The sequence below is a fragment of the Suncus etruscus genome, chromosome 7 (genome assembly GCF_024139225.1).
Source record: "Suncus etruscus isolate mSunEtr1 chromosome 7, mSunEtr1.pri.cur, whole genome shotgun sequence".
Lineage (NCBI taxonomy): Eukaryota > Metazoa > Chordata > Mammalia > Eulipotyphla > Soricidae > Suncus > Suncus etruscus.
Window position 1 is genome coordinate 90,408,282 of NC_064854.1, and position 16,710 is coordinate 90,424,991.

A 16,710-nucleotide genomic window follows, 5' to 3' on the forward strand; every position below is an offset into this window, starting at 1 on the left:
TTATTTATTATTTTTAGTTTTTGGGTCTCACCCGGCAATGCTCAGGGGTTACTCCTGGCTCTTTGCTCAGAAATCACTCCTGGCAGCCTCAGGGGACCATATGGGATGCTGGGATTTGAACCACCGACCTTCTACATGCAAGGCAAATGCCTTGCCTCCATGCTCTCTCTCAGATCTCAATTTATATATTTTTAAAAAATTTTGGAATACACAGTATAAGAACATTTTAATTTATAGTTTACTAAATTTTAGTTATATATTTATATTAAAACTTCACAAAGTTTTTTTGCAGGGGCCAGAGCGATAGCACAGTGGTAGAGCATTTGCTTTGCATGAGGCTGACCTCATGAACAGTACAGGGGATTGAATCCAAAATAGCTGTAAGAAAGCTAGGTGCCCTATATGCTGTGCTTTATCTCCTCTCTAGCTCTTTAGATAGTGTTTTTACCAATTCCCTTTGCAGTTGGTATATTCTGCTACTATGCTCATTTATTAAATTATTAATTTTAATCATAATGATTTGGCATAAGATTTTTCTTTGACAAATTTTATTTGATTCATGTCAAAAAAGTTAATTCACCTTGATTTATTTTTAATGTTACTTAATTTGTTAAATAATTTTTATTGTGACCAAAGTGAATTATGAATCTTTCACAGTAATATTTAAGGCACTATGACTTAGAAAATTGAGTTTCAGGCATGTAATGTTCAACATCAATCCAATCACCAGTAAAGATCTTTCTCTTCTAAAGACAAGTAAAGATTTTAAAGACCAGTAAAGACTTTTCTCTGAAAATATTGTCATATAATTTCTTGGTTATATTATTCATAAATATGTTGCATTTGTTATTGATTATTGACCCATTGTTTGGATCAAATATTCCAGTATTTTTTCAGAAATTTTGTTTAATTGAAACATGTTATAAATTTCTTAATTTACTAATAACTTGAAGGTAGATAATCATATTGTCCTTCAGAGGATATAAATGTTGCTTCTGAAAGAAAACTATTAGGTACTGGAGAGGTTAATGTTGGGCTTTAGTTCACTGGAGCCTGACTGATTTTATTGTTTGTTTATTTATTCTAGAGTTAGTCTCATAATTTTTATCTATGATTCCTTGACAATCCCTAAACAAATTTTATCCTCCCTATCTTATGAGACAAGAAACCATTGCTTAGGATTTTAGTCTCACAAAGATCTCTACATTTTCAGTTTTCTGAACCTGTAATACACTGTTTCTATATTTTTAATAATTTTTATTGAAAATAATGTGAATTACGAGTCTTTCACAGTTATATTTAAGGAACATAGTGACAGTGAATTAGGGCAAGTCCCACCACCCCTTCACCCCTGTTCCCAACATATATTCCATATCTCCCTTCTTTGCCCCCTGAACTGCTAGCGTAACTGGTCCCCTTTGTATATAACTTGTAGATCTTGATTCTGTTGTCATTGACTTTGGGTTTGGTATTTAGGCCTGATATTGGAATTAAGACAGGCCCTCAGATCAGAGGAATACGCTTGAATACTCAGAGAATGTTCCCCAGACATACAATCAATGTCCTTTCATCTTGGAATAGATACCCAGGAGTGTCATTGTGTAAATTCAATTTTGAGTTTACTGAACACCCTCGATACTGTTTTCCATAGGGGTTGGACCAAGCACCATTCCCACCAGCTGTGGATGAGAGTTCCTTTCTTATCACATCCTCGCCAAAATACATTGGTACCATTAATTTTTATGTGTGCTGTCCTCACTGGTGTAAGGTGGTACCTTATTGCTATCTTGATTTGGATTTCCCTAATGATGAGTGATGGTGAGCATATTTTTATGTGTCTATTGCCCATCTTTTGGTCTTCCTTGGCAAAGTGTCTATTCATTTATTCTCCCCAGTTTTCTATTGCTTTATTATGTTTTTTTGAGATAAACTTTCTGAGTGCTTTATCTAGAGAGGGGGAGATTGTTACCACACACCCCATTCCTCCTGTTAACTTACCTACAAGGAAGACCCTCCCATTTCTGGGAGGAGTCTTGGGGAGGTTACAAAAGGTTTGGCCTGAGGGGCAAAAGAGAGGGGATTTGCATTGATGCAGGATGGAGGAGGAAGTAGGAGGAGATCTCTGAGGGACAAGGTACAATGCAGGGCTGAATAGGAATCCAGCATAAATGGTTATGGTAGGCCACACATGTGGTGGTTAGGGCATAAATAAAGCTGATATTTCTTGGAACCTGTTTGTGGATGATTTCCTTGCCTCTACCTGAACCTGCTGACCTGCATGCTGGAGAGAGTTGTAGCCACGTGTTCCTGGGCTGGAAGAGAAAGGCCTCCATCACCATCCACCTCCATCCAAGCCCATCCAAAGGACCTTCATATTATTTAACTCTACACCCCTGATCAATAATAGTGACCCTCTTTGTCTCTGAGGACTTTCTTGGGGTTGAATGTAATTTGGTCTGATATAAGAATGGCTATTCCACCTTATTTTTTTGTTTTACATTGGTTTGAATAATTGATTTCCATCCTTTTATTCTAAGTCTGTTTCTATCTTGTTCTTTTAAGTGTGTTTCTTGCAGGGAACAGATTTTTTGTTTTCCGATCCAACCCTCTACTCTGTGTCTTTTTTTGTTTGTTTATTTTTGGGCCCACGGGCCACTCCTGGCTATGCATTCAGAAATCACTCCTAATTTGGGGGGTTATATGAAACACCAGGAGATCAAAATGCAGTCCGTCCTAGACTAGCAGAGGCAAGGTAGTCACCTTTCTGATTATGTCAAGTCTCCAGTCTCTATTGTGTGCCTTTTAATGAGGGGATTTAGTCCGTTGACATTTTGAGGAGATTATTGACAGAGAGGGATGTTGTGCAATTATATTGTTTAGGATCGTTTTTGTTAAAATTGAGTGTTTGGGTGTGTAATACTTCTCTTAGTAGTTCATTCAGGGTTGGTTTTGTTAGTGCAAATTGTGTAATTTCTTTTGTCTGAGAATATTTTTAGTTCTTCCTCTTATGTGAATGAGAGTTTTGCTGGTTAGTGGACACTAGGTTGCAAGTTTCTTTCATTCAGTAGTTTAAATATTTCATTCCACTGTCTTCTTGCTTGAATAGTTTCAAATGGGAGATCCGGTTTGATTCTTATGTTCCTTCCTTTGTACTTGAGGTATTTTTTCTCCCTTATTGCTTTAAAGTATTTATATTTCTATTCATTTTTCACCATTCAGATTACTATATGTCTTGGTGTTGGTATACTAGGATCTATTTTATTGGGAACTTATTTTGCCTCCAGAATTTGCATAGGTGTCTCATTCCAGAGAGTTGAAAATTTTTCTTCTATTATTTCCCTCACTACTTGTTATTCCCCTATCCCTTTTACTCCCCTTCTGGTATCCCTACAATTTGTAAATTATTGATTTTGTCTTTGTTCATTAAATATCACACATTATCTTCCAAAGCTGTGTTTTTCATATGGCCTGCTAGTATGTATTTTAGTTCCCTCTGTTCTGTTTGTATGGACTATCTCCTTTTCTGATAGAGTTCTTCTTTGATTAGGATGAACTTTTCACCTATGGATTTCTTTAGTTAGTGATTCTCTGAATTCCATTGTGAGGAAATTATGCTGATCTTATGTCCTCATCTATAAATATCATATATTTTGGAGGACTTGAAAATCTATGAGGATTTTTCTCTATATTCTTAGTTGCTGGTGTTAAGGTCTGTCAATGCATTGAATATTTTGGAAATTAGTCCTTTATCTAATAGGTAGTGGACGAATAGTTTTTCCTATCCAGTGGGAAATTTATGAGGCTGAATTATTCAAGTTATGTGATTCTGCTGGAGAAAAAAAGGGGAAAAAATGCACCCAGCAACAAAAAAAATTACCAAATAAAAAACACAAAAGTGAAAAAGAAAGAAAAAGTGGGAGAAAAAAGAGAAGGAAAATAATAACAAAATCAAACTTCAAACAAAACAAAAAAAAAAAGAGGGAGTGGTGGTGTGGCAGCTCCCCCACATTTTTTATGCATAGGCACAGTAAGTATTGGGGAAGAAAGGGAATTCCCTTGGCCTAAGAGATTCAGGGTTTCTCCGCCCTTGAAGCATACCATGGGAACAACTACTGGCTCTATATATGCTCATTACCACATCCCAAGGGCTTTTTTGTGGTGCCAGGAAACTCTCCTCTCAGTTGTGGATGAAAAAGTCAGGCCACCGTAGCTAGAGATCTTGGTATTTACACCAGTCATAGGACAAGGTCTAGAATAGAGTCTTTATGGTTCAAGAAGTTCTGTTCCATCATTGTTGTTGTGTTCGGTCTTCTGTAATAAGTTTTTGCTCAGATCCTAAGCCAAAGCCTAGGAAATTATGGTTCCAAAAGTTCTGCTCAGTCTCTGTTGTCAAAGTTGAGCCTCTGTAATTAGAGATCTTGATATTTGCAAGAGTCCTAGGCTACAGCCTAGGGTAGAGTTTTCCTTGTTGGTCCCAAGGTAAGTTCTGCCCACTCATGGTTGTCAACGTCAGTTTCCTGTAGTTAGTGCTCTTGGTTTTTACACAAATCAAAGGACAATATATCTTCTAATTTCCACTTACTGTTCGGTGATGTGATAGGACAACCTGGTCTTAGATCAAGTTGTTATTTCCTCGTTGTCCTCGTTGTCATATCAGAACTGTGCTAGTTAGTGCCAGAGCAGTATTAGAAATTTCCCAGCAGAGTTTGGTTCCTGGTATTGTTGCAGGAAGCTGTATCAGTTCTATGTCTGGGATCTGGGGATCCGGATTGAACTAACATTGTCCAATCTCATGAAGACTAAGTTGTACCCACATGACACATGTTCAGGATGGGAGGCACCCCTGTGTTATTAAATAGTGTGAGTTCTTGTCCCTAGAAGATAAGATCTTATTTCTGTGTCTTTTGTTTCCACTTTTTTACTGTGCCTATACAAAAGCCTACAGCGTCATATTGTATTGCTGTTGCTATTCTGGGTAAAGATGACAGTCTACACAGTCTATGTGGTCAGGTTTTGACGTAAACTTTTACCCCAGGCAAGACGTTTTCTTGGTTTTAGTACTAAGCAGCACCAAAACTGGTGAGGATAAAGAAAATACGTGTATGTATGTGTATATATATATATATATATATAAAACAAATAAATAAAACAGTTAAAAATGGTAATTGAAGAATGAAAGTGATGGAGGACACTACCTTTATATTTATGAATACACATCTTAAGATCAATTATTATAAAGGTATTAAACTTACAAAGGCAATATAGGCCTCCCAATTAGGTCTTTTGAGATATTCTTGGAGGGAGTGAAAGCCAAAGCACTTTTTTTTTATTATAATATAATTTTATTTTGATCATAGTGGCTTACATATTGCTGACAATAATATTTTAGGTACATATTCACATAAAATCAGGAGGGATTCCCATCCATCACCAAATTGTTCTCCCTACCCGTCCATTTTTGTCTTCCCTCCCATTTCTTCTTCCCTCACCCCCCGGGTGGCTAGAATATGTGGTCCCCTCTGTATCTAACCTATTACTTAGTAGTCTTGCACCTGTTTGGTCTTGAGGCCTCCCTTATTTCCCCCTCTAACTGGAGGCAAGACCAGCTATTTTAAGTTATGTGGTTTTGCCTGAAAAAGAAAAAAGTAATAAATTGGGGTAAGAGTCTAATACCCCGAAAATGGGCGGAATCCTTCTAGTGGCTCTCATCATCGATTTGGGAGGTGAAAAGAAAGAGAAGGTGAAACACTCCACCAGTACCAAAAGAAGTGTTAAATATCCATTGAGGACTCCAGCTTTATCGATAAGCACCACAAAAAAACAAACAAAAAAAAACAAAACAACACAAACAAAAACACAACAAAAACAAGCACACAAACAAAAAAACACACCATGGTCTTGAAATAAGAAACATGGCATAGCACATAACGAAAGAAAAGAGAGGAAGAGAAAAAATAAGTGTAACTGGGGACAACAATTTCAATAATCACACCCAAAGAGAGAAATCGACCAAAATAGATAGGTAAATGAAATTAATAATACTAATAAATGAAGGTAAAAAATATATATATAAATAACCAAGGTTTTGTGCTTTTTGTATTTTTGTTTTTTCCCTCCTGCCCTGGCACAGTAAATATTGGGGTCATTTGAAAAGAAATTCACTTGGCCTAAAAAAATATGGGGTTTCTCCGTCCTTGGAGTATACTGTCATGGGGATCAACTCTAGATTTTGCTCAGGATCATTTACTCTCCCGGTGGCGTTTTTGTGGTTGGTAGACTTCTGCTCTGTCCAGGGTGATACAATCAGAGCTCTGTGTTTAGAGGTCTCAGGATCTGTGCAGATACTGAGACCTCTAAACACAGAGCTCTGATTGTATCACCCTGGGATTTATGATGAAGTCAGTCTTCGTGATTCTAGAGGTTCTGTTACCTCAGTGTCATTTTAATCCATCTTCTGTGGTTGGTGGTCTTGGGCTTTGCACTGAGCCTAGGATGGCACCTAGGTTAGCGTCTTTCTTTGTGCTTCCAGAAGCTCCATTCCGTTACAATTGTCTCTGCAGGACCTTTGGGACTGGGGATCATGCTTATTGTGCAGGTCATAGTTCAAACCCTAAATTAGGGCTTTTTTATTGGTCCCAAGATGTGTACAGTCTGGCCGTGGTTCTATCAGCCAGTCATCTGTAAATCGCGATCTTGGCTTTTGGACCTACCAAAGGGTGCCAAGTCTTCTGGTTTTGTCTTGTCGTTAGCTGGTAAGGTAGGCTAATCAGCTCTAAGGTCAAGTTGTTCACATTTTCCTCGTTGTCGGGATATCATGTTAGAGCTGGCCCTTGTTGTTGACCCCGCAGTATTAAGGCTGTCCTGGATGGGATTTGTTTCCTGCAGTTGTGCCGTTTCTATGTCTGGGATCCAGGGTTCAAGGCTGGATGAATGGTATCTAATCACCTGAGGTCTAAGTTGATTCCACATGACATATTTTCCAAGTAGGAGATATCCCTGTATTATTAACAACTGTGAGTTCCTATCTCTATTAGATAAGAGCTCTTTTCTATATGTAAGATTTCCCCTTTATTTAGTGTGCCTTTGCAGGGAGAAATGGTGCTACATTATATTGTCGGTGTATTTGGGGGTGGACAGAGGGGATAACAGAACAGGTCACATCCCCAAAAACGATAAAAAAAATGAAATAAAATAAAATAAAATAAAAATAAAATAAATAAAAAAAGAAAGGGAATGACAATGTATATGCTCACAAATGTATATGTAGGACAGGCATTTGAAAAAATAAATTAAAATAAATAAATAAATAAAAGAAAAAGAAATAAAATGAGTTAGCGAAGCTTTTAAAGGACCAAAGTGGTGCAAAAAACTACCTTACATTTGGGGGAAAGCCGGTAAAGATGTGGTGTATTACAGGTCTCATGCCTATGTTGGAAGTACAGTTTTTCCCATTGCCTTTTGGGTTTTTCTTGTGGTGTGTGGGTTCCCAGGCATCTTTCTATCCCACCCCCTGGCCTTCTTCAGTTTGGTAAAAATTTGTGGTAGGGAGGTCTTGGAAGAATTCTTGTATTGGGGATACTTTTGGACCTAGGCCCGGTTTCAAGAAACAGTCCACGTTAGGGGGAGTTGGTAGGGAGGGCCGCGCAGCATGAGTCCGCAGGGGAGTTGGCTGTCTTTTCTTGCAGGAGACTAGGTGTGGGTTTGACTGGGTGTCCCCTCGCCTGGGTGCTGGGTACTGGTTCGTTGGGTAGGAGGTCGATCTTGATGCCTAATAGATTAAGGACTGAGGGTGAAGAGTTTTAATATGGTGGGAGATCTGGATGGGATTGAGGGGTGAAGGGATAGTTAGATTTCCGGAGGGGAGAAAGGGGAAGGTATATGGGAGGGGTATGAAGGGAGAAAAAAGAAAAAATACCTTATAAAGAAAGGGAGAAGAGAATGGGGAAAAAAGTAAAGAGAAGAATAGAAAAGAGAGAAATGAAGAAAGAGATGGGCCGGGAAGGTGGCGCTAGAGGTAAGGTGTCTGCCTTACAAGCGCTAGCCAAGGAACGGACCGCGGTTCGATCCCCCGGAGTCCCATATGGTCCCCCCAAGCCAGGGGCGATTTCTGAGCACATAGCCAGGAGTAACCCCTGAGCGTCAAACGGGTGTGGCCCAAAAACAAAAAACAAAAAACAAAAAAACAAAAAAACAAACAAAAAAAAAAGAAATGAAGAAAGAGAAAAAAAAAGAAAAGAAAAAAGAGAAAAAAAAAGAAAAAAAAGAAGAAGGTAGTGAGAAGAGAAGAGAAAATAGCAAGGGAATGCTGGATTGGTTGATTGTGTTCGATGAATAGAGTCTGTAGTTTAAGTCCGTACGTCTAGTTACTGCCTCGGTGATCTGGCTGGTCACGTGCTTCAATTCCTAAAAGAAGGTATAACCTAGAGATAAAGTGTATGTTAAAGATTTTTCTCGCGGCTATCTCGTAGTGCAAGCAAGGTATGGTATCTCGTGTAGTATCCTGAGTTGCCACCTTAGTTTGTCCGCCCTTTGTATCCAAGGGTGCCTGTGGACAGAAAAGCTGAGAGGTTATTTAAAATATAGTAAGATAAAGGCATTAAAACATAGTGTTAAGGTATGTTTCCATTGCAGTCAGTGATTTCCCGTGGTGTTCTATACTTGTGTTCTTGTATGCGATCTCTAAGGGATTATTGTGGGCCTTTGTTGTAGAAGTCTGATTACATACCTGTTCTCTCTATGCTGCTGTCTCTGTTGTTGCTGTTTTCTTTGTGGTATACTGTGTAGTCAAGAGTTTGCATTGTTCCTTTTTCATGTATTTTGGACACTGCTCCCAAGTATATGTTGACTATTACAGTGCTCGGAGTTTCTACCCTGTTAAACCCTGTTATTTGATTGTTAGGTATTAGTTGTGTATAAAATATATGTTCTAGGTGCTTCAGAATAGTGCTACCATTCTGTGTTTATCTTTTGTCTTCTGACTTACTTCGTTTAACATAACATGATCTAGGTCCATCCACGTTGCTGCAAAGTCTGTGATTGTATCATTTCTGACTGCCGTGTAATATTCCATTGTGTATATGTACCACATCTTAATGATCCATTCATCTGTTGTTGGACATCGAGGTTGGTTCCAAGATTTGGCTATTATACTGATTGCTGCGATAAATAGTGGGGTGCATATGTATTTTGGGATGAAGCACTTTTTGTAACGCAGACCTTGGTCTTAAGTTTGAAACATGATTTGCAGCATGATGAAATCATGTAGTGTCTTTGAGCTGAGGTTTTTCTGAAGCTGAATCCAGTATCATGCAACAGTCCACGATTTGATGGGATGAGAAAGGCCACATAGCTTGAGTCAGCAGGCATGTTGATTGTAGTTCCTTGCTGAGGCATGGGATGGGGATTGAGAGGGTATCTTTTCATTGAGGAGATGAGTGGTGGTTTGTTGGGGCAGGAGGTCGGTCTCGGTGCCTAACGAGCTAAGAATTGAGGATAAAGAGGGTTAAATAAGGAAAGATAAGGAATAAGGATTGGGGGATGAGAGGGTAGAAGGGATTCTGGGGTGGGGGAGGGGTAATAGATAAGAGGGGCTATATACACTATATAGATGGATTGTTTATGGTTTAAGTTTCGCAGTCAGAGAGAATACCACTGTATAGAAAATCACGCCCACATATAGGCTGAATTTAGAGATCTATTCAAGTGTTATCCTCCAAATATTGGGCATTTTATTTTCTTTCTTAGAAACACTCTAAAATTAGGAACATTGTTGGATAATGATTAAAAAGTATATTTGTAGTGCGGGTGCATTAGTGTCCATGCACTTTTGAAAATGAGGACAAGTAAGAAAAGACACCTCTGCAAGGGGTCCACAGCATAGCCCAGTTTATGGCCATGGGGGGTACTGAGCGGGAGAGCTGGCCAAAAACTCCACTATGCAGGAGATTGAGACCATGCCCCATGCCAGACCAGCCCTCAGGGCCAGACCTGGCAGCTGGGACCCTGAGGGGATGAGGGATGGGAGAGAAATTCCTCCCCTATGAATATCCAGACTTTTAAATTATGATACCTTTTAAATTATGAAACCATGTGGTTCTGAGCTAAAACCACTTGTTCTATGACACAGAGCATGCTTCTTAACTCTGATACACAAAATGTATATTGTAAACCATATAGATCATTATGATGATTATTATTTGGAGTGATTTGTGGGTAAAATATGTAACACATACAGTGGTGTTCAGAACTTACTCCTAATTCTGCACCCAGAAGTAACTCCTGGCAGCCATGAGAGAAGCATTTGTAATGCCAGGGATAAAACTGGTGTTGACTACAAAAAATATACTATATACTGTACTTCTATACTAGCTCTTTGAACTCTATAGTTGTTATTTATAATTTTTGTCTAAAAATATCTAGTCCAGTTTTACATAACTTTCTTTAATAAATAACAGTTGCAATTTTAACTGTTAATTATAATATTTATTTCTGTTTTAATTAAAGGGCATTCTCTTTTCCTCAGTGGATTGTCTTAAATCTACACAAGATCTAATAAAGCTTTATCTGCATGAGTCAAATCGAGTATATCGAGATAAGATGGTAGAAGAAAAGGACTTAGAAGTTTTTGATAAAATTCAGATAGAAGTCGTCAAGAAAATTTTTGATGTGAGTATTTACCTTGTTATTTAAAAATTAATCATAATTATGTAGATTCTAATCCACATTACAAACTCTTGCCCATAAAGTGGAAAAATATCAAATAATGTAAGAAAAATAAAAATGTAATATTGTGGCAATGCTAGGCAAAAGAAAACACAAATTAATAATAAAAGTTGTAAATGGAATGGAATATTCTTCCAATCCTTTTAGTTACATCTCCTATATTGGGTAATCATAGGTAATAGTCCAATTCTTATGTAATATTTCCTTTAAATAGACAACTAGGATTGCATTGCAAATGAGTATAAAAATCATCCATAATGGTCAGATCCTCTTGGGATTTAGCCTGCATCTACTGGACCCATTCCTACTGCTGGCTGCCTCACATTTGGAATTTTCCATGACTGGATTCAGGCAGCCTTCCATGATTTCTGACTTCTGGGGGTTACAGATCCCAGGACTGCTTTCTGGCCTTTGAAGCAGCAACGTTTATTAACATACTGACCACCATTCTTAACACTGATACCTTAGGATAACAGCTCTTTGAGGGCCACCAATAAACACACTGACCTTTGAAATATGGAAAGAAAAGAACTTTGTAATGAAACTGGCAAAAACAGCAGTTGAACAGCCATCATCTGCAGCTGAAACAAAGAGGGGCATAGTGTTCAAGCTGTGTTCATAATCAAACCAAGCACTTATCACTAAGGTTCCAGTCTGAGCATCCACACAGTGGCCCTCACCCCCAGCTCAAACAAAAGCCCAGGCTGAGCAAGTACATAGGCCACTTTGTTGCTGGGGTCAGCGCTGCAGCTGAATATCACAGGTGACAGAGACTGGTTTCCAGAGCTGCAGGCTCTTTCCTTTCTTCCTTCCCCAAAAAACCCCAGCTCAACTTGGCACAGGCATTCAGGTGAGCATTCCCTTCCCCTATGAAAACTGCTATATTCGGCTGCTCCGCTTTGCTTTGCAGCCGTGCACATCATTTAGCCAATGAATACAAACATAACATGTAGAAAAACCCACAATACAAGTGTGACAATGGGGAAACAACGCAGGCCAGCGCCAGACATAGAGAATGACGATGGCAACTCTGATGACTTGAACTACTCAGTCTCTCAGCTAAGGAGTTTAGAGTCGAATATGGAAGATGTTCAAAGAACTCAAAGAAAGTATAGAAGAGAACACTAATAAGAATCAAGAGAACATGAAGATAGAAATCAGAAAACTCCAAACTGAAATTTCAGGTCAAATATCAGGTCTGAAAAACTCAGTTGATGAATTAAAGAAAATCATGGTTGAGATTTCCCACAGGTTAACAGGAGCTGAGGATAGAATTAGTACACTGGAAGATGAGATGAATAACAATTCTATACAGCAGAATAAATTGGAAAAAAGCCTTAAAGCAAATGATCAAACAATGGAAAAATTACTCAAAGAATGGGAACAGATGAAAATTAAAAGTCTAAGGTAAGCTCAACAGAAACAACTTAAAAATCATTAGAGTCCCAGAGACCCAGGAAGAAAATTTCCAGGAAGAATCAACGGTCAAGAACATTATTAAAGAGAAACTACCAGAGCTAAAGAATACAAACAAACAAATCCTGCATCCCCGAAGAGTACCAACTAAAAGAGACCCCAGAAAAAACACCCCAAGACACGTCCTAGTCACAATGATGAATCCCACAGTTAGAGACAGAATTCTGAAAGCAGCAAGATCGAAAAGAGAAATTACATTCAAGGGAACATCCTTGAGATTTACTCCAGACCTGTCACCAGAGACACTCAAGGCCAGAAGGCAGTGGTGGGATATAGTGACAAAACTCAATGAAAGAAATGCTTCGCCTAGAATACTGCACCCAGCAAAACTCACTTTTGAGTTTGAAGGAACAATGCATAGTTTCACAGACAAACAACAGCTCAGAAACTTTACAGACTCAAAACCATTCTTAAAAGAAAAACTGAACGGCCTACTTTAAGACAAGACTGACCAAAAGACACACCAAACTTCGATATAAAGATGGCACTAACTCCCAGGAAAATTCTTTCTCTCAATGTCAATGGACTAAATGCACCAGTTAAGAGACACAGAGTGGCTAAATGAATCAAAAAACTCAATCCAACCTTCTGCTGCCTACAAGAAACGCACCTGAATAGTCAGAACAAACATAGACTCAAAATAAAAGGCTGCAGGAAAATCATCCAAGCAAACAACACCCATAAAAAAGCTGGAGTGGCCATACTAATATCAGATGATGCAAACTTTATACTTAGGAAAGTTGTAAGGGACAAAGATGGACATTTTATATTAATCAAGGGATATGTACAGCAGGAAGAAATCACTCTCCTAAACATACATGCACCAAATGAGGGGCCAGCAAAATATTTAATAAAATTGTTGACAAATCTGAAAAATAATATCAATAACAACACAATAATTGTGGGAGACCTCAGCACAGCATTGTCAACACTTGACAGGTCGACCAGACTGAAACCCAACAAGAATATACTAGACCTGAAAAGAGAAATGGAAAAAAGATGCCCTGTAGATATATACAAGACACTCCCCCCAGAAGCCTGGATACACATTCTTCTCTAATGTACATGGGACATTCTCCAGGACAAACTACATGCTAGCACATAAAACATACCTCCATAATATCAATAGGATAGAAATTTTGCAGGCTACCTTCTCTGATATCAAGGCCTTGAAACTATATGTGAACTACAAAGGGATATAGTGGGTCTGAGATCAAATCAAAAAGGAAAAGAAAACCTTCGTGAAAACAGATGACAATGGAGACACAAACTATCAGAAACTTATGGGACACAGCAAAAGCGGTACTGAGAAGTAAATTTATAGCTTTGCAAGCACACATCAGGAAGGAAGAAGGGGCATACCTGAATAGTTTAATGATGCAGCTCATAGAATTAGAAAGTACTCAACAAAAGGACCCGAAAATAGGGAGACAGAAGGAAATAACAAAGCTGAGAGCAGAAATCAATGAAGTGAAAACCCGAAAAACAAACCAAAAGATCAATGAAAGCAGAAGTTGGTTCTTTGAAAAAATAAACAAGATTGATAGACCACTGGCAAAACTAACAAAGAAAGAGAGAGAAACTTGATAACTCGCATTAGAAATGAAAAAGGAGAGATTACTACTGATATGGTAGAAATCCAAATGGTAATCAGAAACTACTTTGAGAAACTCTGTGCCACTAAAAATGAAAACCTGGAAGAAATCGATAAAATTTTGGACTCTTATAATATTCTACGATTGAATGAAAAGGACATGGCATTTCTAAACACACCCATTACTATTGAGGAAATTAAGACAGTAATCAAATGTCTGCCCAAAAACAAAAGCCCAGGCCCAGATGGATTCACTAATGAATTCTTTCAAACCTTTCAAGAGGAACTTCTACCAATCCTGGCAAGACTCTTTCATGAAATTGAAAAAATAAGAGAGGAAACGTGGAAATGGAAGCACGTACACTGCTCATGGATTGGCAGGATTAACATTATTAAAATGGCAATACTCCCCAAAGCATTGTACAGATTTAATGCGATCCTCTAAAGATACCCATGACATTCTTCAAAGAAGTGGATCAGGCACTTTTGAAATTTATTTGGAACAATAAACACCCTAGAATAGCTAAAGCAATGATTGTGAAAAAGAATATGGGAGGAATTACATTCCCCAACTTTAAACTGTACTACAAAGCAATAGATATCAAAACAGCATGATATTGGAATAAAGAGAGGTTCTCAGATTACTGGAATAGGCTTGAATACTCAGAGAATGTTCCCCAGACATACAATCACCTAATTTTTGATAAAGGAGCAAGAAATCCTAAATGGAACAAAGAAAGCCTCTTCAACAAGTGGTGTTGGCACAACTGGCTAGCCACTTGCAAAAAATTGAACTTAGACCCCCAGATAACTTCATGTACGAAAGTTCAATCCAAATGGATGAAAGACCTCGAATCAGACCCGAAACCATAAGATGTATAGAATAACACGTAGGTAAAGCACTCCAGGACATTGAGACTAAAGGCATCTTCAAGGAGGAAATTGCACTCTCCAAGCAAGTGAAAGCAGAGATAAACAGATGGGAATATATTAAGCTGAGAAGCTTCTGCACCTCAAAAGAAATAACGCCCAGGATACAAGAGCCCCCCACTGAGTGGGAGAAACTATTCACCCAATACCCATCAGATAAGGGGCTAATCTTCAAAATATACAAGGTACTGACAGAAATTTACAAGAAAAAAACATCTAATCCCATCAAAAAATGGGGAGAAGAAATGGACAGATACTTTGAGAAAGAAGAAATACAAATGGTCAAAAGACACATGAAAAAATGCTCCACATCACTAATCATCAGGGAGATGCAAATCAAAACAACTATGAGGTACCACCTCACACCCCAAAGATTGGCACACATCATAAAGAATGAGAACAAGCAGTGTTGCCGGGGATGTGGAGAGAAAGGAACTCTTATCCACTACTGGTGGGAATGCCGTCTAGTTCAACCTTTATGGAAAGCAATATGGAGATTCCTCCAAAAACTGGAAATCGAGCTCCCATACGACCCAGCTATACCACTCCTAGGAATATACCCTAGGAACACAAAAATACAATACAAAAATCCCTTCCTTACACCTATATTTATTGCAGCACTATTTTCCATATCAAGACTCTGGAAACAGCCAAGAAACCCTTCAACAAATGAATGGCTAAAGAAACTATGGTACATATACACAATGGAATATTATGCAGCTGTCAGGAGTGATGAAGTCATGAAATTTTCCTATTCATTGATGTACACGGAATCTATTATGCTGAGTGAAATAAGTCAGAGAGAGAGAGAAGGATGCAGAATGGTCTCACTCATCTATGGGTTTTAAGAAAAATGAAAGACATTCTTGCAATAATAACTTTCAGACACAAAAGAGAAAAGAGCTGGAAGTTACAGCTCACCTCATGAAGCTCACCACAAACAGGGATGAGTTTAGTTAGAGAAATAACTACGTTTTGAACTATCCTAATAAGGAGAATGTACAAGGGAATTAGAAAGCCTGTCTAGAGTACAGGTGGGGGTTGGGTGGGAAGGAGGGATATTTGGGACATTGGTGATGGGAATGTTGATGGTGATGCGTGATGGGTGGTGTTCTTTCCATGACTGAAACCCAAACAACAATCATGTATGTAATAAAGTTGTTTAAAAAATGTATAAAAAATAAAAAGAAAACTGCTCAAAAATCATCCATTATATCTTTGATGGCTAAAATATCTGGAATAATTTTAAGGTCTAGAAGTTTATTATAACACAGACTTCAAATCAGTTTCCACTTTACAAAGATCATCACTCACTTTTTGATACTTACTTCCCACATACATCGCCCAAAATGTGTACAGATAAATCAGTTTTATTTTTATTACAATTCTGAGAAATAATGAATTGGCAAAATAAATTGAGAAATAATATTATATAATTCCTTTTAAATTAACAGTGCCTTCTGCTCTGCTCTGAAAACCTTGGTCAATGCTAATTCACATATTATTTACAAAGTGTATTAATCTGAAAACTTTTTCCTGTACACATTCTATTAATAATTTTCATAATAATTAACTCCTCAGTGCCATATTTTCACAGTCTATGATGACATTACATATTTTACTCTCAAAATTATACCAAAACTAACATAATTTCCCTCACATAATTTGGGGAGTTTTGTGAATTTAACTTAAATATAATAAAATTTGTTAATTTTACCTTGTTTTTTATACTTACTCATTAGGTAAAGCTCTATAAATTTTCTTTATAAGGTAAGTAGGTCTAACACTTTAGATATTTATAGTCCATTTCAATATCTGGTATTAATATTGATGTTTGAACTTAATTTTATGTAATTAATTTCCCTATATTCCTTGTTTCTAACATATTAGTTCTATCTTCTTATGTGACCTAATATTTAGCCCTCACGTCTTAGATGCCTCTTACTTAGTATTATAGAAATTGGAGTTAATATTTTCATTGTTAACTC

General features: G+C 37.8%; 1 protein-coding gene across 1 annotated transcript in view; it reads left to right on the top strand.

Moving 5' to 3' along the window:
• The window catches only part of DNAH9 (dynein axonemal heavy chain 9), a 704,007-nt gene that overhangs the window by 338,783 nt on the left and 348,514 nt on the right, over nucleotides 1–16,710 (top strand). Inside the window, exon 42 of the mRNA XM_049776731.1 lies at nucleotides 10,504–10,665. Coding sequence (XP_049632688.1) covers nucleotides 10,504–10,665 — 162 coding nt within the window. The remainder of the gene's footprint in view (nucleotides 1–10,503; nucleotides 10,666–16,710) is intronic.